This window comes from Euprymna scolopes, chromosome 46 (assembly GCF_053919585.1).
Source record: "Euprymna scolopes isolate OS-2025 chromosome 46, ASM5391958v1, whole genome shotgun sequence".
Lineage (NCBI taxonomy): Eukaryota > Metazoa > Mollusca > Cephalopoda > Sepiida > Sepiolidae > Euprymna > Euprymna scolopes.
The window spans coordinates 136,076,769-136,101,580 of record NC_136527.1 but is presented as its reverse complement, the minus strand read 5'-3'; the positions used below and the strand labels follow the sequence as shown (position 1 = coordinate 136,101,580).

The 24,812-nt window shown below is 35.5% G+C and overlaps 1 protein-coding gene and 1 long non-coding RNA gene across 3 annotated transcripts in view; one reads left to right on the top strand and one right to left on the bottom strand.

Annotated features, from left to right (window-relative positions):
- Positions 1 to 24,812, bottom strand: part of LOC145271436 (uncharacterized) — an 854,738-nt gene that overhangs the window by 648,684 nt on the left and 181,242 nt on the right. The window lies entirely within an intron of this gene.
- The window catches only part of LOC145271435 (putative E3 ubiquitin-protein ligase HECTD2), a 535,251-nt gene that overhangs the window by 384,284 nt on the left and 126,155 nt on the right, over positions 1 to 24,812 (top strand). For both annotated transcript variants that reach the window (XM_080126966.1, XM_080126967.1), the window contains exon 15: positions 21,281 to 21,355. In XM_080126966.1, coding sequence (XP_079983092.1) covers positions 21,281 to 21,355 — 75 coding nt within the window. The remainder of the gene's footprint in view (positions 1 to 21,280; positions 21,356 to 24,812) is intronic.

The window sequence follows — 24,812 nt, the reverse complement described above, 5'->3', positions numbered from 1 at the left end:
ATGGATGGCTCTCGTCTTGGTGAGGCCCATGTTTTGACAAGCTTCTGGGTTTAACCTTTACTCCTGATCTGAAATGGAACACGTACATCAAGTCTGTTGCCAAGGTCACTGGAAAGATGGTGGGATCCTTCTACCGCTCCAGAAGATATTTCACTACTGATGTAATTCTCTATCTATATAAAAGCCAAGTACGTCCAAGGATGGAATACTGTTGCCATATCTGGGAAGGAGCTGCTAAAAACAGCCTATCCTGCCTTGACAGAGTACAAAATAGACTTCGTGGCTTAGTGGGGGATGCCCTTTTCTCTACCCTGCAACCTCTCTCCCACAGAAGAGACGTTGCGAGCCTATCCTTGTTTTATCGTTATTTCCATGGCAGGTGCTCGTCTGGACTCCAATCTCTGGTCCCCCCTCGCCAATCTTTCACGAAAAACACCCGTCTAGCTGAATCCACTGTCAAAAATTTCCCCCACTCTATATCTGTGCCTAAATCAAAACGTAGATTCCATGAACAAAGCTTCTTTCTTAGAACTGCACGCCTGTGGAACTCTGCTCCGTCTGCCTGCTTCCCACCGGACTACAACTTGGATGTCTTCAAGTCCAATGTTAACAAATTCCTAATGAACCGCCCCCTTAATTAAACACTTCATGAAATCTCCACACTAACGTAATGTACTTGCAATAACCCTTATCCCTGAGTGGCTTCCGGGCCTTGATAAGTGGTGATCACTGTGTAAAAAAAAAAACACTACTACCATCCTCTTCAGCACTATATTAAACCTTCCTCTTCCCTACAGTGTAAAAGACAATTATCACTCCTTAACCCTTCCTTACACCTAGTCACCCTACTTACTGACTCCTCCCCTAGCAGCCTGCTGCTACCATTCAAGTAGAGCACGCTGGTGCCTTTTCAACGAGAACGAGGCAGAGTTCACTGAGTCGACGTCCAGTACACACGTGTTTTGACGACTGCTATACTCATGTCATCTTACCATGTTCGCAGCGTTAATCCTTCAAATTAGTATTTGTGTTGTTGTCTTATTCAAACGAGATAACAGCAAATAATACATATATATATGCACATAATATATATATATATACATTATATGCTGATGACACTACACTCTATGGCAGGCACGACAGGAAGACGAATGAACACATTTCTAAAGAATGGCAGAAACACTAGAGGAAGACCTCCAATCTGTGGTGGAATGGGGACAAAAATAGTTGGTCACGTTCAATGCTGCCAAGACTAAACTTGTTTCATTCCATAATTACAAGAAACCCTCCCTACCACCTATAGCAATGGCCAACGACTCTTTATCTGAGAGTACATCTTTCAAACTCCTTGGCCTAACGTTCACAGGAAACATGAGTTGGAACAATTATATTGAAAACATTGCCAGGGCTGCTGCAAGAAAGGTGGGCTCTCTCTACCGTGCTAGACAACTACTAACACCCGAAAGTATCCTGTACCTCTATAAGGCCACCATTCACCTATGTATGGAGTATTTTTGTCACATTTGGGCTGGTGCATCGGCTACTAGTCTCTCGCTCCTTGACAAGGTTCAAAAGAGAGTCGCAAACCTAATAAGCCCTGAACTGGCATCTAAGCTTCAGCCTTTGTCTCATCGACGAAACGTTGCATCCTTCTGCCTGTTCTACAAGTATTTTAGTGGTGAATGCTCTGACGAACTGCAAGCACTTGTGCCCCCACGACGTGAGCACCCTCGACAAACCCGACAGGCTGCTAAATCCCACCCCCACACTGTAGAGATCCCTAGATGTAAAAGATCTTTCTACTCCAATAGTTTCTTTCCCCGGAACCGCTAGACTTTGGAATTCCATTCCAGGTCCCTGCTTCCCCAACAGTACCGACGTGCAGAAGTTCAAGTGTAACGTGAACCGACATCTTGCTGCTCAAATCCCTACATAGTACCCCAGTAGTTGTTGCCCCTGATAGTGGTCCCCTAAACTAAAGTGGCAATTTGCCTTGTTTGGGGTGAAAATGTAATAATAAAAAAAAAAAAGTTATGAACAGTAACTAGGGCTTGAACAAAGTCGAGCTGAACTGCTAGTACATATATAAGTATATTCTATTTTAAGGGATCAAGCATTAAATGTTCTATATATTTTGTCTTGATTTTTATTATACACATGCTCAATTACAAAAGTGCCTGTGCAAAGGAAAAAATCTGGAAACTTATTTCCACTCATATAGAGAAAGCCGATCTTCCTAGCAGCAGCCTTGGCAATGCTCTCGTTATGTTCCCTGTGAAGAAGTACTTTCAGGTGGTGTATCTTTAGCCATAGCCGTTGGTGGTTTTCTAGCACGGTAGAGAGAGCCCACCTTCCCTGCAGCGGCATTGGAAATGCTTTCAATATAATTGTTCAAACTCATGTTTCCTATGAACGTTAGGCCAAGGAGTTTGAAAGATGTACTCTCAGATAAAGAGTCATTGGGCATTGCTATTGGTGGCAGAGAAGGTTTCTTGTAATTATTGAAGGAAACCAGTTTAGTCTTGGCAGCATTGAATGTGACCATCCATTTTTGACCCTGATTTAATTTGATTTTTTTCCTTAATAAATGTTATCAATATATTTTATGGATGCAGCCAAACTGAAATTCAAAATCGATATAAATGCTATTAAAATATTTTTGTTAAATAGATGTGAAACTTGTGAGGCTGACACGGAACGATGACGTGGACGTATTGACAAGATGTTTACAGAGGATGAGAGACAATTGTACAAACGAGAAGGGGACGAGTCATTTAATGAATGACGAAAAGACATTAGAATAGCTATAATCTTAGTACAATTATGGTATTATTACCATACATTAACAGGGGTACTAATTAGAGGTCACCATTTCGGTAGGCTCCCACTTCGGTGCGCCTCCGATAACAGAGAGAACTGGAGCGCTGAAATAGAAAGAAATACTGTTAAAAGAAGACATTGTCTTCTTTTAACAGTATTTCTTTCTATTTCAGTTCGTCGGAGCATCCACCATTAAAATACTTGTAAAACAGGCAGAGGGATGCAACATTTCGTTAGTGGGACTATGGTATTATTACCATACATTAACATGGGTACTAATTAGAGGTCACCATTTCGGTAAGCTCCCACTTCGGGGCGCCTCCGATAACAGGGAGAACTGGAGCGCTGAAATAGAAAGAAATACTGTTAAAAGAAGACATTGTCTTCTTATAAAAATGAGGACGTGTAACGCGACTTCGTTATGAATTCATGAGGTTTTATCTATCCAATATATATGTGTGTTTTCCTGAAACTCGGGTTACAAAGAAAGACAGTGCATTTTGTAAAGTCTGTATTAATGTTCAATGCTCCTCTTGGCTACCTAACGGGGGCTGAAGAGTGAGGCGTGTGTTCTGTCTCTAGTCGCCGTGGAAGTAAGGACGTTTCCTTCACTCGAATGTTCCACGTAAACCGTTCTCGCTTTTCATTGGCTGGAACCTCTGATGACGTATATGAAGAAAGGAAGGAAAAGAGAAAAGAATAGGGAGAAAGAGAGAACTAAGGTGAGAATACAGCCTAGTCTCGTAGTAGTAGCAGCTCGCTACATAGTCACAAATCTTATCAACTACGGACATAATCATCAGAGAGGAAATCATTCCAATAGTGTTTGAAGGATTCGTTGAGTATATAGGTTGAGAAGTGTCCTCATACATACACAAATTCTTACTTTTATAGATATACTAGACTACCCGTTACCCGTTGGGTCAGTATATTATATTAGCTATGGAATTCATGTATGAACGTGACACTTGTGATGTAAAGAAAATAGGGTTTTTTTTTTTTGACATAACAAACATTTCTATGAAAGTATATGAAAATGAAAAAAGAATATTTCTATGTGTCGTTCTGTTTATTATAATTTTTGAATTATAATATGAAAGTATATAAAAATGAAAAAAGATTTCTATCTGTTTATTATAATTGATTATTTTTGAAAAAATTTTTTTACAGTTACTGAATTATAAGTGGTTGGCCATACTTATATTTATTTTTGACACAAACTGATTAAAAAGCTTGCCCTATCTCTGAATACCCTTTATGTAAAGTTTCAAATGTTTAGACGAGAAATTGGTTGAGTAATTTGGTAGAGACCGCAGAGGTCAAATTTTTTTTTAACCTTGACCCCTATTATGACCCCTTAACATTTATTTTTTTGGGCTCAAATGAAGTCAAGTTAGATCCCTGTCTAAAATTTCAATTGTTAATACTGACAATTGGCAGAGGAGTTTGGTAGAGTTCTCAAAGGTCAAATCGTTGAACTTTGACCCCTTAACCGCGAAATTTCTGGCTGAAAACGAATCACAAAGATTTTCCCAAATCTCAGCATCCTGTATATCAAATTTCGAGTCTGTAGACGGAAAATTGACAAAGTTAGTGCGTAGGGAAATGTACACACACACACGTTCACTTTTATAGATATACTAGACTACCAGTGACCCGTTGGGTCAGTATGTTATATTAGCTATGGAATTCATGTATGAGCGGGACACTTGACGTAAAGAAAATGTTTTTTGGCTTTTTTGTTTTGACATAACAGAAACATTTCTATGAAAGTATATTAAGATGAAAAAATAATATAGATAGATTTCTATGAGTCGTTCCATTTATTATAATTGATTATTTTTGAAAAATAAATTTACAGTTACTGAATTATAAGTGGTTGACCATACTTATAGGTAAATGTGCACTGAATAGATATCATAATACTTATTATAGTTAAATTCAAATTTTGATATATCTGCTTTTTTTTTTTACATCGTTCATTTCTGTATTAGGTTTAAGTTATTTTAAACCCCACTCTTCCCATGTTAAATAATAATTTTGAAATAATAATGTTAATATTTCAGTGCGCAAGGTCAAAATCTGCAAAAGAAGTGATTTGTGCTTATTTGTTTACGTTGTTATGGGTTGATGTTTATGCGCGCGCATACACAAAGTATATTAAAATGAAAAAAGAATAGATAGATAGATTTCTATGAGTCTTCTGTTTATTATAATTGATTATTATTATTTTTTTTTTTAATTGACACTTACTGAATTATAAGTGGTTGGCCATACTTACAGGTAAATGTGCACTGAACAGATACCATAATACTTATTATAGTTAAATTCAAATTTTGATATATCTGCTTTTTTTTTTTACATCGTTCATTTCTGTATTTCCCCTTCACTCCTCATTAAAAATCGGCCTTGTGCCTAATTTACTCGGTGGGGGAGTAAATAAATACCGTCCACCTTCTTCGCAGCAGCCATGGCAATGCTCTTGATGTATCTGTTCCAACTCATGTTCTCTGTGAACGTTAAGCCAAGGAGTTTGAAAAAACTACTTTCAGGTAATGTATCTTTAGCCATAGCTGTTATGGTTGAGGTTTCTTGTAATTATTGAAGGAAATGTCCTCACACATATACAAATTCTTACTTTTATACTAGCGAAGGGTACCCGGCGTTGCCCAGGTGTTTGGAAGTGTGTGTGGTTTTGTGTAAATAAAAAGAAAAATCGTTGGTTGTTAAAAAAAAAAACGAAGCCTTGACGCGCAGTTGGAAAATAGTAAAGTGTGAAAAAAAAACTAAAAAAAAACAGGTGCCCGTTTTTTGTCGAGTTATTGACGTGAACTTTGAGTGCGGGACAGTGTTTTATTTAACGCGAGTCTGTTTTTTTTTATACAAAAAAGCTTAATGCACATGCGGCGATGGTACGCGATAGCTATTCAGCAGTTAACATTTTCTGCGGGACAGTTTTTAATGAGGTCAATAAACCAGTTTGTTTGTTTTTAACTAACTTTGGAAAAAAAACAGCTCCCTGTTTATTAAGGGAGTGTCTTGTCTCGAAATGAAAGCAACTGTCTGATATGATGACCAAACGTTACATAGCTTTCTACAGACCACTGTTTCGCTTTTTTTTTTATACCGAAAAATGAATGCAACATGTGCAGATCCGAAAATGTCGAACAATTAACGTTTCAAAATCGGGCAAATTAAATAGAGAGGCGACCACCGTTGTTAAGTCATAGATATTATCATTTAGACGTGATATAAAAACATTTAAAAATGAGTGACGGTCTCGAGAATCCGCCGGAAAAAATCCTTTTGAAGACATACACAAAAAGCGAACACACATGCACACATACATTTTCGCTTTTATATATATACTAGACTACCCATGACCCATTGGGTCTTTATGTTATATTAGCGATGGAATTCATGCTCTTGATGTACCTATTCCAGCTCATGTTCCCTGTGAACGTTAAGCCGAGGAAAAGAAGTACTTTCACAAATCGAAATAAATGCTATTAAAAAATGTGGAATATTTATCTTTTCAAAGTCGAGCAAATTAAATAGACAGGCGACCCCTGTTGTTAACTCTTAGATATTATCATTTAGACGTGATATAAAAAGTTTTAAGAAGGAATGAGCTGACCGAAAAGTCCAGCGAAAAAAGCCTTTTACAGACATACACAAAAAGATAACATACATACATACACACATTTTCGCTTTTATATATATATAGACTAGCAGGGGGTACCCGGCGTTGCCCAGGTGTTTGGAGGTGTGTGTGTGTGTGCTCGAGGGGGGGGGGGGTAAATCAAAGCAAAAGAATAAGCAAAGTAATCACAAGTAAGTATAAGGATCGAACCCGAACCATTTAGGCAAAGCTGTAAATTAAAGTGTGAAAAAAAAACGTGCGACGTTAACTATTGACCAACAGCAACATGCTAACGGAAACGCGTTTGAACTTATTTAATTACTTGGATTTGGCAGGTGCCCATTTTAATGAGTTAATGAGGTCAAGTTTGACTGCGGGATAGTATTCATTTACTGCAGAACGCTTTTTTTCTTTTTTTTTTTTCCAAGATGTTATAGGAAAAAGACTAACCCACATGTGGCGAGCGACAAATGTTGAATATTTATCTTTCCGAAATCGAACAAATTAAATAGACAGGCGAGCTTCATTGTTAACTGTGAGATATTACGATTTACATGTGATATAAAAAGTTTTAAAAAGTTGTGAACCGACCGACCACTTCTCTGAAAAAAGCCTTTTGTAGACATACAGAAAAAGCGAACATACATACATACATTTTCGCTTTTATATTTATAGATAGACTAGCGGGGGGGGGGGAGGGTATCCGGCACTGCCCGGGTGTTTAGGGGTGTGTGTGTGCGCTCGGGAGGGGGTGGGTAAATCAAAACAAAAGAAAAAAAGAATTATAAAAAAATCGAAAAAAAAAATAATAATGTAAGGCAAACAAACGATGTTAAAATTTGTTAAATTCGGAAAAACAAAAATAATAAAAGAAAAGGCAAAATGTGTGTGACCATTTCGTGTATGTCTTCAAAAGGCTTTTCTCGCACACGCTCCCGGTCCTATATAATAATATCTAGGAATTAGGAAACCGCGTAGCTTATAGATTTATTTACGTCGATTTTTACAAAATTATTGTTATTTTGGCTTCTCGCGTGTTGATTGGGCTTTTTCATATAAAAAGCGAAACTAATTCAAAGTTAACACAGTTCTCGGCATCGCGCCCCCGGGAAACGTCCAGAAGCAATCAGCTTTGATCAATGTTGTATATCAGACAATTGCTATTCAATCTGGACAATTGGGAGCTGGTTGGGAAAAAAAAAAAAAGAGTCAAATTTGGTGACTTCTATTTGACCTTCTTAATTAGGTCAAATGGAAGCAGCAGAGTTAACTTTTATTGCGCACGCCTGTTTTTATAGTTTAATAAATAAATTCAAACCAATGTATGTTGTAAGTCATGGTGGCCTAATGGGTAAAACTTCTTAAAAAAATCTGGAAAATAAAAACAAAAAAAACATGGAACGTGAAAAATAAAAACAAAAAAAAAACAAAAAACATGGAACGTGAAAAATAGCTTAAATAACCCTCTTTCAATACTAAAATTTTAAAAATTGAAAAAAAAGAAAAAAAACATCCCACAAAAAAAAAACACACTACGATTCGAACTTACAACCTTTAGATAATGACGCCGACTTCTAATCAAGTGAGCTAAGATGACGGTGACGAAAATTCGGTTGTTTTTTTTTTAAATATTTAAACTAAATCATGTTCCGATGTCATTTGCGCATGCGTAGAAGCCATCTTGTCATGAGAGTACGGTTTTTGCTGACCACTCCCTATAGAAAAATGGTTTAGGGCGAAGGAATTAATGTTTTTCGCCAAATTTTTCAATATTTGTCGGGCGAAGGTTCGAGCTTTAAAATGATACCAATCTCGCGAAAATCCGTGGCAGGTATCGAAAGTTTTTGCGAGACATACAAACACACACACATACTTACATACATACATACATTTTCGCTTTTATATATATAGATGCCGTCTTCCGATAGTTTATCCATGAACGAGGGAAGAATTGCTGTTTTCTTGGTCAGAATCTTTTCCATCTAATACCATTCTTCTTCTTCGCATGAAAGTCAGCCCAATTAAATACACACGCGACCCCCATTCGTAACTCTTAGATATTATCATTTAGATGTGATATAAAAAGTTTTAAAAAGAAGTGAGTCGACCGATCACTTCTCGCAAAAAAGCCTTTCTCGGACATACACAAAAAGCGAACATACATACATACACACATTTTCGCTTTTATATTTATAGACTAGCGGGAGTACCCGGTGTTGCCCGGGTGTTTGGAGGTGTGTGTGGTGTTAAATAAATAGGAAACCGGGGAGGGGGGGGGGGTAGAATCGAATCCGAAGCCCTGAGGCGAAGTTTGAAAATAAAATCGGCCAGTCAGAATGAGTTAGTGAAAGATGTTTGAATTTATTTAAGTAAGAACCAAATTGACAAGTGCGCGCCCGGAAGTCATGGAGCGTTACGACGATAACAACGGCAATGACCAGGTTTGTTTGTTATAAGCGAAGTAAAAAAAGAAAACAACGCTAACACGTAAGCGGGGGAGGGGGGGGGTAATCAAAACATTGAAAAAAAACACAAAAAAACTAACGTAAGGCAAACGAACGATGAAAACAGAAAAACGAACACGTGAAAAATGGCTTAAATAAGCCTGTTTCGATATTAAAATTTAAAAATCGATGGGTACCCGGGTGTTTTTGGATGTGTGATCGGGGGTGGATAAGCGAAGTAAAAATAAAAAGCAGAAAAACTATCGTTACATGAAAAATGGCTTAAATAACACTGGTTCAATATTTAAATTTAAAAAATCGAAAACAAAAAAGACATCTCACACCACGATTTGAACCCAAAACGTTTAGATAATGACCCAACGCACTAACCAACTCAGCTAACGCGATGTACATGAGATTTGTTCAGTTTTTCAAGTATTTAAAGTAAATCAGGTCATGACGTCATCTGGCGCATGCATAGAACCGGTCGTCGTCACGAGAAGACCGTTTTGTTGACTCCCCCTGTCAAAAATTGTCGATTTTGGGGTGAAAAAATGAATGTTTTTGGCCAATTTTTCGATATTTTTCGAGCGAAGGATGGAGCTTCCATATGATACCGAGTTTGTGAATTTTCATCGTGTCTGTCGAATGTTTTTAGCAGACACACAAACATACACACATACATACATACATACATTTTCGCTTTTATGGGTGTTTGGAGGTGTGTGTGGTTTTGGGTAAATCAAAACTCCGGGGTGGGGGTGGGGGTAAAATAAAAAGTTTTGGTTGGTAAGTATGAGGATCGAACCGGAACCCTTGAGGCAAAATTGTAAATTAAAGTGTGAAAAAAAAGTGTGCGACGTTAACCATTGCACCACCGTGACATACAAACGGAAATGCGTTTGAATTTATTTAATTACTTAGATTTGGCAGGTGCACGTTTTAATGACTTAATGAGGTCAACTGTTGACTGCGGAATAGCATTTAAATTACTGCGGAATGCGGGGGTAGGGGGAAACCGGGAAATGCCGCCAGAATTAATTATACATGCGGTGAGTGACAAATGTTGAATATTTATCTTCTCGAAGTCGAGCAAATTAAATAGACAGGTGAGCTCCGTTGTTAACTCTGAGATACGATTTACATGTGATATAAAACGTTTTAAAAAGTTGTTAGGCGACCGACCGCTTCTCTGAAAAAAGCCTTTCTTGGACATACACAATAAGCGAACATACATACATACACATATTTTCGCTTTTATATTAATAACTAGCGAGGGGTACCCGGCGTTGCCCGGGTGTTTGGAGGTGCGTGGGGGGGGGTTAAAAAAAGTAAGTATGAGGATCGAACCCGAACCATTTAGGCAAAGTTGTAAATTAAAGTGTGAAAAAAAAACGTGCGACGTTAACGATTGACGCACCGCGAAATGCTAAACGAAATAGGTTTGAATTTATTTAATTACTTGGATTTAGCAGGTGCTCGTTTTAATGAGTTAATGAGGTCAAGTTTGACTGCGGGATAGTATTCATTTACTGCTGAACCTTCCCCCCCCCAAGATGTTATAGGAAAAAGACTAACCCACATGCGGCGAGCGACAAATATTGAATATTTATCTTCCCGAAATCGAGCAAATTAAATAGACAGGCGAGCTTCATTGTTAACTGTGAGATATTACGATTTATATGTGATATAAAAAGTTTTGAAAAGTTGTGAAGCGACTGACCGCGTCTTTCAGAGAAGCCTTTTGTAGACACACAGAAAAAGCGAACACGCATACATACATACATACATTTTAGCTTTTATATATATAGGTAGATGCCGTCTTCCGATGTTTTTGACAATAAGGGAAGAATTGCTGTTTTCTTGGTCAGAATCTTTTCCATCTGATACCATTTTTCTTTCTTCTTCACATGAAAGTCGGCCAAATTAAATACACACGTGCCCCCCCCCCCGTTCGTAACTCTTAGATATTATCATTTAGATGTGATATAAAAAGTTTTAAAAAGAAGTGAGTCGACCGATCACTTCTCGCAAAAAAGCCTTTCTCGGACATACACAAAAAGCGAACATACATACATCCACACATTTTCGCTTTTTTATAGCGAGGGGTACCCGGTGTTGCCCGGGTGTTTTTCGGGGTATGTTAAAAAAACGCGAAAATGTGAAAAAAAAAGCGAAGCCTTCACGACGCGCAGTTGGAAAATAGTAAAGTGTTAAAAAAAAACAGGTGCACGTTTTTGATTAACGTGACGGCGATATGTATTCAGCAGTTAGCATTTTGTGCGGGACAGTTTTGAATGAGGTGAATAAATCCGTTTGTTTTTAAAAACCCGCTCCCTGTTTATTAGAAGGAGCGAAATGAAAGCTACAGTCTGATATGATGAAGTCGACATTGGACAAACGTTACTTAGCTCTCGAGACAACTGGCTTTCGGCCTGTGGGTATTTATTTGCTCCCCCACCGAGCAAATTAGGCACAAGGCCAATTTTTATTGTGAGGAGTCAAGGGAGGGGGAAGGGAAAAAGGGGACCAGCTCCCGAGAGGAGGGAAATGGGAGCTGGTTAAAGGTCAAGCATGTGGGGTTGCCCCCACATCTGGTCTTTGCTAGTCATAGCTAGTCCTAGCTAGTCATAGCTTGCAGTATCTGTCGGAACAGATACTACACTTTGATCATGTCACCCGGGCCCCGGAGGGCGCGCAGGCAAGCAGCCTTCGGCCTGTGATTAGAGTCAAGTTTCGCTTTTTTTTATACCGACAACCGAATGTAACGCGTGCCGATGCGGGAAATGTCGAATAATTAACGTTTGAAAGTCAATAAAATTAAATCGACAGGCGAGCTCCGTGGATAACTCTGAGATATTACAATTTATAGATGATATAAAAAGTTTTAAGAAGTTGTGAACCGAGCGAGCGCTTCTCTGAAAGAAGCCTTTTGTGGGCATCGAGGAAAAGCGTACATACATACATACATTTTCGCTTTTATATATATAGATTCCGTCTTCCGATAGTTTATCCATGAACGAGGGAAAAATTGCTGTTTTCTTGGTCAGAATCTTTTCCATCTAATATTATTTTTCTTCCGCTCGTGTTGTGGCATTGTTCATGCTATAGATGATATCATGATTAATGTTCTTCTGCCTCTCTCTCACACTCTTTATCTTCTCTCTCTCTCTCTCTCTCTCTCACCCTGTTTCTCTTCTCTCTATATTAGCACTTATCAAGGCCAATAGGCAACTCGAGGATCAACTCGACGATGAGAGTTTAAACGTGCACAGTATTCAAATTTGGGAAAGAGGATGGAACAACTTTATTATTATTATTATAGGTTTCGGTCCATTGTCAGTCCGATTCCTCTGAAGCCATCACATGATTTTGAACAAATTTCGCTAATTGTCTTCGAGAACTATTTTCATTAATAATTAATTTTCTACCTTGTTTTTCGTATTTTTTTTTTTTTTACATGTGACACTAGGTTTCACTTGGAATTCGATGTTTCGAATTTCCCTTCTAAGAACGAAAAAATACCATTGATCAAGTGATTTTATTTTTTATAAAAAAAATCAGATCCAAAAAAGTGGTCACAAATATACAACAAAATAAATGTTACCATAAGCTTAATAAAAAATACACCAAAAAAAATGAAGTAAGTAATGAAGTAGTAAGTTTTAAGTAGTTTTAATTTTTTTTTTTTTTCATCTGAAATATTAATCCTTTTTAAAATTTAAAAATCTTATTCATTTTTTCAGCCAGCTTCATTTTCGATTTTTTCTTGCGCTTTTTTTCAATTTTTTTTTTCTTTCTTTGTAGGGATTCGCCATTAGAGGAGTTCTGTTTGTGCAAGGAAGGAGGGGTTTTTTGGGTTTTTTTTTTATCGCACTATTTTTTTGGTGAGGGGGGAATCAAATTTCCCTCTTCGGCTCTCATTTTATTTTTATTTGGGGGGGGGATAGTGACAATACATTGAATATGGTGTCTGTGTGTTGAAGAGACTAACACGTGCGTTGCTACACAGATGATACAATAGAATATAAAATATTCTTATATCATACTAGCGGGGGTGCCCGGTGTTGCCCGGGTGTTTGCAGGTATATATATTAAAAAAAATACATCGGGTGGGTTGCCATTACCTTCCTCAGCATCTGACTCACCTGTTCATTGTCCGTAGATCATCCACATAGTCAAATAGCATAACTCTTTATACTTCGGGCCAAGATCAAAGTTCAAAGTGTAGTATCTGTTTTGGCAGATACTGCAATCAAAAACCATATGTGGGGGCAACCCCACATATGAGACCATTGGTCACTGTAGGGGAAACCTTCATATCAATTCTCACTATCCAGTTCCCTGAGGGGGAACTGGTCTCCCTCTCCTTCACACTTTACATCCTCCCCCACCTTTCTTCTTTTCCTCTTTTCTTTCCCATTTATCTTCTTTTTTTTCTTTTCACAATTAAATAATCTTCCGATTAGTTTTACTTTTATACGGTTTTTATATATTTCATATTTAGGCTCGCCATTCGAGCAACCTAGGATTCTTATGTTAAGTCCATCTAACACTTATCGTTGAATTTTACATATTACATCGTCATGCATTTTTTTTTTTTTACGTGGATAAGGGTTGATGACTCGCCTGTTCGCACCTCTCTGTTGTCCGTAGATGATCCACGTAGCTGCAGTCGAATAGCATAACTCTTAATACCATAAGGTATTGCTTGTCCTTCGGGCCAAGATCACAAAGTTCAAAGTGTAGTATCTGTTTCGGCAGATACTGTAATGTAGGGGAAACCTTCATACCACTTCTCACTATCCAGTTTCCCTTCACTCTTTACATCCTCCCCATTTTCTTCTAAATCTCTTTCATCTTCTTTCTTCTCTTTCTTCTTTATCTGTGCCTAAATAGACTCCATGATCAACGCTTCTTTTTCGTCAGAAAAGCAAACTTGCTCAAACTACGAATAAGAGTGCTTAGTGAATATATTATTACATAAATTGAACACGCACACAGACACACACACATATATAAATAAATAAATATATATATATATATATATATATATATATATATATATAATTTCGGTTTAAAGGCCACAATGATAATGAATAAATGTAATGATTGAAAACTAAGTACATCAAATATAAACAAAATTGAAGACAAATTAAATAAATTACATTTAATCATATGCTAAGGATATGGGAGAAAATACGGCATTTTTAGTATATATATTAGTATATTTAGTAAATATATATATATATATATATATATATATATATATATATATATATATATATATATATATATATTGAATAGTAAACAAAACCCCAGACACAGGAATACGTTTGTATATATTCTTTCGTGGCCTGGTGGGAGATGTCCTTTTCTCTTCACTGCAACCTCTGTCTCACAGAAGAGATGTTGCGAGTTTGTCTCTGCTTTATCGTTATTTTCATGGAAAGTGTTCGACTGAGCTTCAATCTATGGTCCCCCCTCGCCAAACTTTCACAAGAAACACTCGACTAGCTGAAAACACTATCAATAATTCTCCCCACTCTTTATCTGTGCCTAAACCTAAACGTAGATTCCATGAACAAAGCTTCTTTCTTAGAACTGCACGCCTGTGGAATTGTCTTCCGTTTTCCTGCTTTTCAGCTGTCTATAATATGGTTGTCATCAAGTTCAACGTGAAATCTCTAAATATTTAACTATAAAAGTGTTATTTTGTCCTGATTACCATAAAAACACATCTTAAATGAACGTATATTTTCACAAACGTAAAAACACACTTGTCATGGGGTGATCAAGAGATTTTAGTCTTACTTGAAGTTTAAATCAATAAATATTTATTATTTTATTATTACTACAAGCAGTGGGAAAACTATCTTAAACCAAAATCAAATAAAAAATGGTAATTTAAGGAATCGACCTCGGCATCGGAAAATAGGCTAAATTTTTTTGATTGCGATACCGATTCCGATACCCACAAAAGCTCCGATTTTTCTGATTCCCAATTCCGAATAATCGTCCCAACACTAGTGCATATGTATAGATTAAAAAAATGGTCGGATCCTTCTATCGATCCAGTAGATATCTCACTGCTGATGCAATTCTCTATCTATATAAAAGCCAGGTATGTCCAAGGATGGAATACTGTTGCCACATATGGGCAGGAGCTGCTAGAAAAGACTTGTCCTGCCTTGATAGGGTTCAAAATAGACTTCGTGGCCTGGTGGGAGATGTCCTTTTCTCTTCGCTGCAACCTCTGTCTCACAGAAGAGATGTTACGGGTTTGTCTCTGCTTTATCGTTATTTTCATGGAAAGTGTTCGACTGAGCTTCAATCTATAGGTCCCCCCTCGCCAAACTTTCACAAGAAACGCTAGACTAGCTGAAAACACTATCAATAATTCCCCCCACTCTTTATCTGTGCCTAAACCTAAACATAGATTCCATGATCAAAGCTTCTTTCTTAGAACTGCACGCCTGTGGAGTTGTCTTCCGTTTTCCTGCTTTCCAGCTGTCTATAATATGGTTGTCTTCAAGTTCAACGTGAAATCTCTAAATATTTAACTATAAAAGTGTTATTTTGTCCTGATTACCATAAAAACACATCTTAAATGAACGTATATTTTCACAAACGTAAAAACACACTTGTCATGGGGTGATCAAGAGATTTTAGTCTTACTTGAAGTTTAAATCAATAAATATTTATTATTTTATTATTACTACAAGCAGTGGGAAAACTATCTTAAACCAAAATCAAATTAAAAATGGTAATTTAAGGAATCGACCTCGGCATCGGAAAATAGGCTAAATTTTTTTGATTGCGATACCGATTCCGATACCCACAAAAGCTCCGATTTTTCTGATTCCCGATTCCGAATAATCGTCCCAACACTAGTGCATATGTATAGATTAAAAAAATGGTCGGATCCTTCTATCGATCCAGTAGATATCTCACTGCTGATGCAATTCTCTATCTATATAAGAGCCAGGTATGTCCAAGGATGGAATACTGTTGCCACATATGGGCAGGAGCTGCTAGAAAAGACTTGTCCTGCCTTGATAGGGTTCAAAATAGACTTCGTGGCCTGGTGGGAGATGTCCTTTTCTCTTCGCTGCAACCTCTGTCTCACAGAAGAGATGTTACGGGTTTGTCTCTGCTTTATCGTTATTTTCATGGAAAGTGTTCGACTGAGCTTCAATCTATAGGTCCCCCCTCGCCAAACTTTCACAAGAAACGCTAGACTAGCTGAAAACACTATCAATAATTCCCCCCACTCTTTATCTGTGCCTAAACCTAAACATAGATTCCATGATCAAAGCTTCTTTCTTAGAACTGCACGCCTGTGGAGTTGTCTTCCGTTTTCCTGCTTTCCAGCTGTCTATAATATGGTTGTCTTCAAGTTCAACGTGAAATCTCTAAATATTTAACTATAAAAGTGTTATTTTGTCCTGATTACCATAAAAACACATCTTAAATGAACGTATATTTTCACAAACGTAAAAACACACTTGTCATGGGGTGATCAAGAGATTTTAGTCTTACTTGAAGTTTAAATCAATAAATATTTATTATTTTATTATTACTACAAGCAGTGGGAAAACTATCTTAAACCAAAATCAAATTAAAAATGGTAATTTAAGGAATCGACCTCGGCATCGGAAAATAGGCTAAATTTTTTTGATTGCGATACCGATTCCGATACCCACAAAAGCTCCGATTTTTCTGATTCCCGATTCCGAATAATCGTCCCAACACTAGTGCATATGTATAGATTAAAAAAATGGTCGGATCCTTCTATCGATCCAGTAGATATCTCACTGCTGATGCAATTCTCTATCTATATAAGAGCCAGGTATGTCCAAGGATGGAATACTGTTGCCACATATGGGCAGGAGCTGCTAGAAAAGACTTGTCCTGCCTTGATAGGGTTCAAAATAGACTTCGTGGCCTGGTGGGAGATGTCCTTTTCTCTTCGCTGCAACCTCTGTCTCACAGAAGAGATGTTGCGGGTTTGTCTCTGCTTTATCGTTATTTTCATGGAAAGTGTTCGACTGAGCTTCAATCTATGGTCCCCCCTCGCCAAACTTTCACAAGAAACGCTAGACTAGCTGAAAACACTATCAATAATTCCCCCCACTCTTTATCTGTGCCTAAACCTAAACATAGATTCCATGATCAAAGCTTCTTTCTTAGAACTGCACGCCTGTGGAATTGTCTTCCGTTTTCCTGCTTTCCAGCTGTCTATAATATGGTTGTCTTCAAGTCTAATGTGAACAACTTTCTGATGAGCCGTTCCACTTAAGTTAACAAATTTACCGAACTTCCATTACTATCGATTACTATATTGTCCTTTTGACTACTCTACACTCTTTAACCCTTATCCTTGAGTGGCCTATCGGCCTTGATAAGTTGTGACGCCTATGTAAAAAAAAAAAAAAATTAAATAATCTTTCTATTAGTTTTACTTAGTTTTTTATATATATATAAACTAGCGGGGATATCCGACGTTACCCGGGTGTTTGCCTTTTATATATATATATACTAGCAGGGGGGGGACCCGGCGTTGCCCGGGTAAATGTAGGTGTGTGTGAAAACAAAAATCGTTGGTTGTTTTAAAAAAAAAAAAAAAAAAAAAAGAAGCCTTGACGCGCAGTTGGAAAATAATAAAGTGTGAAAAAAAATGTGCGACGTTTAACGGCAGGTGCCGTTTTGGGCGAGTTAATGACGTCAACTTTGAGTGCAGGGCAGATTTTTATTTACCGCGAGTAATAATCGTATTAATTGCTATGTTGCATGGATTTGTTTCAGCTGTGGGAGACATATTTTCTCATGCAGCCCTTGCCCCTTCATCTCTGCTTAAGTAACTACTTTCCACCCTGACATTACTGCGCCATACGAGACCCATTAATTCCAGTTATCCAGAGAAAACTTTCCGGTTCCATGGTCACTCCAGATGTAGAGTATCACATCTAACCATCTCCATTACATTTCAGTCTTCATTTTCCTTAACTAATATCCATCACTCATACATCGATAAATTGACTCTATATATACAAAGAAGACGCCCCAATAATGTTAGAATGAAATTTTGTTAGATACACGAGCGTATTTATGTTTACATGTTAGAATGAAATTTTGTATTTCTCTTCTACAAAATGTTAGATACACGAGCGTATTTATGTCATGTATTGAAATAAACACAATGATTATGCCGAGTTTGAAATTATAATTAATTTTAATATTTTGGAAATGTTTGTTGTAAGTCGATGATGAACACCGAAACCATACCATACTCACCGCCAAAAAACAGAAATAAATTTAAAACTAAAGCTATAAAGAGTGAGATACATTAGTACGATACCCGTCTCAGGACAAGTATCGTACTAATGTATCTCTCGCTTCCCCCCCCCCTCTCTCTCTCTCTCTCGCTTCTTTTTTTTCATACGATAAAGCTTAATGCACATGCAGCGATCAAAAATTGTTGAATATTTATGTTTTGAAAGTCAGGCAAATTAAATAGACAGGCGACCCCAGTTGTTAACTCGTAGATATTATCATTTAGGCGCGATATAAAAAGCCTTTGTTGGACATACACGAAAACGCACACACATTTTTGCTTTATAGATAGATGCCGTCTTCTGATAGTCTATCCATGAACGATGTTTCTGACAATAAGGGAGGAATTGCGTAAAAAAAAAAGTTAATAGTCAAACAGGTGCAAACCCCTGACGCGGTGACGTGAAGGCAGAAAAGAAAGTAAAAGAAAACGTGACATCTTACTGCAACGAAGCCACAGGAAGTGAAGAGCGTTCAAATTTATCGTAGTGTATGAGTTCACGCAGATGCAGAAATAAACATTGGCTGAAAGCCAATCCAGCTTTCCGCAGTTTAATTTACTTAATGCCAAAAAAAAAAGGGGGGGAATGTCCAAATGAATAGCAATTGTCTGATATGAGGGTGTCTCCCACATTGATCAAGGTCCTGGATATGACCTTAAACTACATCCAGTAGTGAGGCCCCAGCTTGCGGGCTTTGGGGAGTGTGGAGCCACCCTTTAATTGCCATTGCTCCCAGGTCCACTCCGACCCAGAGTGGTAGTACCTGTTAGGATCCCAACTATGGGTTAAACAGAAACCGACTTGAAAACAACAAATATATTCTATTAAAATATTTTTCTTCCGAATCTGTTAGGGTCCCAACTATGGGTTGAATAGAAAATGGCTTGAAAAAAAATATATATATATATATTCTATTAAAAAATTGTTCTTCAAAATCACTGGATTCGGCATTAAATAACCTGAAAAGGGTTGATATGCCGTAAAACAAAACCAACCAACCAATCAACCCACATTGATCAAAGCTAATTGCTTCCTGGAAACCATGCCGAGATAAGCAGAAAAGAAAGTAAAAGAAAACGGCACATCTTACTGCTACGCTACGAAACCACAGGAAGTGAAGAGCGTTCAAAATTATCAAATCAAAAAGTTGACTTGCTAAAATTTGCAAAAATGAATGTTGGCTGAAGGCCAGTTCAGCTTCCCGCAGTTTCATTTATTTGTTTCCGTACGATGTCAAAATAAAAAAATGGGAGTGTCCAAATGATTAGCAATTGTCTGATATGAGGGGTGTTTCCCACCTTGATCAAAGCTAATTACTTTCTGAAAACCATGCCGAGATAAGCAGAGAGCACGTATAGCGCCTAGAATGCCCAAATGGTCACCCATCTGGTACTAGCCAGGTTCAATGTTGCTTAACTTCGGTGATCCCCCGCTGAAAAGCCGGGAAGCTGCCTTCTCTTTCGATTAGTCTCGCTTTTATACGAAAACCACGAACAAACACACGATGGAACAGCATGAATTGTATAAAAGTCGATAAAAATAAATTTAGAGACGACGTCCCTTCGCAAATTGTAGATATTATAATTTTGGAAGTATATAAAAAGTTCTAAAACTTGGTAAGCCCCGCCGAGACCACCTTCTGATGAAAGCCTTTCTCGGACATACAAAAACATGTGCGCCACTTTTGCCTTTTATATATATATTGACTAGCGGGGTCACCCGGCGTTGCCCGGTTGTAATCACCCTGTTTAAATATTATAAAAAAAATGTTAAAACATAAAAAAATCGAAACAAAAAAAAAACGAACGATGTTAAAATTTCTTATAATTGGAAATCAAAAACAAAAAAAAAACGCGAATGTGATGGGGAAAAAAACAGAAAAACGAACGTTAAAACTTCTTTACAAAAGCTGAAAAATAAAGACAAAAAAAATAGAATGTGAAAAACAGCTTAAATAACCGTTTCAATATTAAACCTTCAAAAAAAAAAAAAAAAAGAAAGACATCTCACACCACAATTCGAACTCCCAACCTTTAGATAAAGTGTGCAAAAAACCTGACACATTACCGCTCGGCCAGCACCAAATTAGTGTCAGCAATTATGGTGAATATTAGGTTAGGATAAGTGTCAGCAATTATGGTGAATATTAGGTTAGGATTAGTGTTAGCATGTATGGTTAGTGTTAACATTTAGAGTTAGTGTTTGATTACGTTTTAGTGTTAGGGTGAAATTTATAAAATTAGATAAAGATAATGATTATAGACTGTAAAAAATGTTTACAGAAAATTATTAAATAGTTAAATAATATTCGGCCAAATTGGTTGTTTTAACTTCTGCTTGTATTGCTAATAATAAGAACAAAATGGCGACCACGAAAGCCATAAGAGAATACATTGGATAATGATGTCTTAATATAATAAAAACTACTTGTATTATTATTCATCGGACTACTGTTCTCATCTTGAGTGTGATTTTCATGTTTCGGTTGATGTAACCTCCGACCTTCTGCAGGTGTATCTTGTCAAACTCGGAAATTTGGATGGAATTTTGAGCGGAACCCTTTATTTACTTCACGGGAGTAGTGTGGTTTCATTCCAACAATCATGACTGATAGAGGTACTTAGTAATTTGCATTTCTATTTTTCGTCCCCCCGCACTAGAAAGAATAAATGAATACCAGAGACTATCCTCCAAATCTGTGAGTGTGTCTTTTGAAGCATTTATATCAGAATCCTTTCAATCTAAAATAGACTTTGAATCAAAGAAAAAAATGCATAACGATGGAATATGTAAAAATCACGAAGAACCAGATGTCAGAATCTAAGAAAACGCTACTCCGAGGTAAAATCTTGCCAATGATACGTGTTAGATAGATACGAATAACTAATCCGCATCTCAAAAATTCAGATACGTCATAACAATCGTTCTTCCTGAATTTTACATATTACACCGTTATGCATTTTTCTCTTTCATCAAAGTCTTTTTTAGATTTAGATTTACTGATATTAATTTTTGTTTATTTTTGTATTTCACAGGATATAGCCAATGGTTTAAGAGAACTCTTGGAATATGAAGGAAATGTACAAGACGACTTTGGTCTGACATTCCAGGTAAGCTCTATACAATAACTAGCACAAGCAGAAAGGCAATGCATATAGAATCAACGGTACATTCTTTTATAAATGACGGGAACTCGTCCAAAGTTTCTATTTAAAGCACAATTAAACCATGATACTTGATAAACTATTTACACTTGAAAAATGAAATATTTGACTGTTGCATTCTAAACTTTAATTCCAACAATTATATATAAAATTCACTAAAATTATTTAAATGCAACTTTGTGATACTTGACTTTTGTTTTTAAACTGTAGATTCTTTTATATGACAGGGGCGCATTCAAAATTTGTTTTTAGAGCACAATTAAACCATAATATTTGACTTTTGCATTCTAAACTTTAATTCAAACCATTATATATAAAATTCTATACAATTATTTAAATACAACTTTGTGATACTTGACTTTCGCATTTTAAACTGTAGATTCTTTTATATGACAGGGGCGCATTCAAAATTTGTTTTTAGAGCACAATTAAAACATGATATTTGACTTTTGCATTCTAAACTTTAATTCAAACCATTATATATAAAATTCTATACAATTAGTAAAAGTAAACTTTGTGATAATTGACTTTTGCATTTTAAACTGTAGATTCTTTTATATGACAGGGGCGCATTTAAAATTTGTTTTTAGAGCACAATTAAACCATGATATTTGACTTTTGCATTTTAAACTTTAATTCAAACAATTATATATAAAATTCTATACAATTATTTAAATCCAACTTTGTGATACTTGACTTTTGCATTTTAAACTGTAGATTCTTTTATATGACAGGGGCGCATTTAAAATTTGTTTTTAGAGCACAATTAAACCATGATATTTGACTTTTGCATTCTAAACTTTAATTCAAACAATTATATATAAAATTCTATACAATTATTTAAATACAACTTTGTGATACTTGACTTTTGCCTTTAAAACTCTAGATTCTTTTATATGACAGGGGCGCATTCAAAATTTGTTTTTAGAGCACAATTAAACCATGATATTTGACTTTTGCATTCTAAACTTTAATTCAAACCATTATATACAAAATTCACTAAAATTGTTTCAATACAACTTTGTGATACTTGACTTTTGCATTTTAAACTGTAGATTCTTTTATATGACAGGGGCGCATTCAAAAATTTGTTTTTAGAGCACAATTAAACCATGATATTTGACTTTTGCATTCTAAACTTTAATTCAAACCATTATATATAAAATTCTATACAATTATTTAAATACAACTTTGTGATACTTGACTTTTGCATTTTAAACTGTAGATTCTTTTATATGACAGGGGCGCATTCAAAATTTGTTTTTAGAGCACAATTACACCATGATATTTGACTTTTGCATTCTAAACTTTAATTCAAACCATTATATATAAAATTCTATACAATTATTTAAATACAACTTTGTGATACTTGACTTTTGCATTTTAAACTGTAGATTCTTTTATATGACAGGGGCGCATTCAAAATTTGTTTTTAGAGCACAATTAAACCATGATATTTGACTTTTGCATTCTAAACTTTAATTCAAACCATTATATATAAAATTCTATACAATTATTTAAATCCCACTTTGTGATACTTGACTTTTGCATTTTAAACTGTAGATTCTTTTATATGACAGGGGCGCATTCAAAATTGGTTTTTAGAGCAAAATTAAACAATGATATTTGACTTTTGCATTCTAAACTTTAATTCAAACCATTATATATAAAATTCTATACAATTATTTTAATACAACTTTGTGATACTTGACTTTCGCATTTTAAACTGTAGATTCTTTTATATGACAGGGGTGCATTCAAAATTTGTTTTTAGAGCACAATTAAACCATGATATTTGACTTTTGCATTCTAAACTTTAATTCAAACGATTATATATACAATTTTATACAATTATTTAAATACAACTTTGTGATACTTGACTTTTGCATTTTAAACTGTAGATTCTTTTATATGACAGGGGCGCATTCAAAATTTGTTTTTAGAGCAAAATTAAACAATGATATTTGACTTTTGCATTCTAAACTTTAATTCAAACCATTATATATACAATTTTATACAATTATTTAAATACAACTTTGTGATACTTGACTTTTGCATTTTAAACTGTAGATTCTTTTATATGACAGGGGTGCATTCAAAATTTGTTTTTAGAGCACAATTAAACCATGATATTTGACTTTTGCATTCTAAACTTTAATTCAAACCATTATATATAAAATTCTATACAATTATTTAAATCCAACTTTGTGATACTTGACTTTTGCATTTTAAACTGTAGATTCTTTTATATGACAGGGGTGCATGCAAAATTTGTTTTTAGAGCACAATTAAACCATGATATTTGACTTTTGCATTCTAAACTTTGATTGAAACCATTATATATAAAATTCTATACAATTATTTAAATACAACTTTGTGATACTTGACTTTTGCATTTTAAACTGTAGATTCTTTTATATGACAGGGGCGCATTCAAAATTTTTTTTTAGAGCACAATTAAAACATGATATTTGACTTTTGCATTTTAAACTTTAATTCAAACCATTATATATAAAAGTCTATACAATTATTTAAATGAAACTTTGTGATACTTGATTTGTGCATTTTAAACTGTAGATTCTTTTATATGACAGGGGCGCATTCAAAATTTGTTTTTAGAGCACAATTAAACCATGATATTTGACTTTTGCATTCTAAACTTTAATTCAAACCATTATATATAAAAGTCTATACAATTATTTAAATGAAACTTTGTGATACTTGATTTGTGCATTTTAAACTGTAGATTCTTTTATATGACAGGGGCGCATTCAAAATTTGTTTTTAGAGCACAATTAAACCATGATATTTGACTTTTGCATTCTAAACTTTGATTGAAACCATTATATATAAAAGTCTATACAATTATTTAAATACAACTTTGTGATACTTGACTTTTGCATTTTAAACTGTAGATTCTTGTATATGACAGGGGCGCATTCAAAATTTGTTTTTAGAGCACAATTAAACCATGATATTTGACTTTTGCATTCTAAACTTTGATTGAAACCATTATATATAAAATTCTATACAATTATTTAAATACAACTTTGTGATACTTGACTTTTGCATTTTAAACTGTAGATTTTTTTATATGACAGGGGCGCATTAAAAATTTGTTTTTAGAGCACAATTAAACCATGATATTTGACTTTTGCATTCTAAACTTTAATTCAAACAATTAAATATACAATTCTATACAATTATTTAAATCCAACTTTGTGATACTTGACATTTGAATTTTTAAACTGTAGATTCTTTTATATGACAGGGGCGCATTCAAAATTTGTTTTTAGAGCACAATTAAACCATGATATTTGACTTTTGCATTCTAAACTTTAATTCAAACCATTATATATAAAATTCTATACAATTATTTAAATCCAACTGTGTGATACTTGAC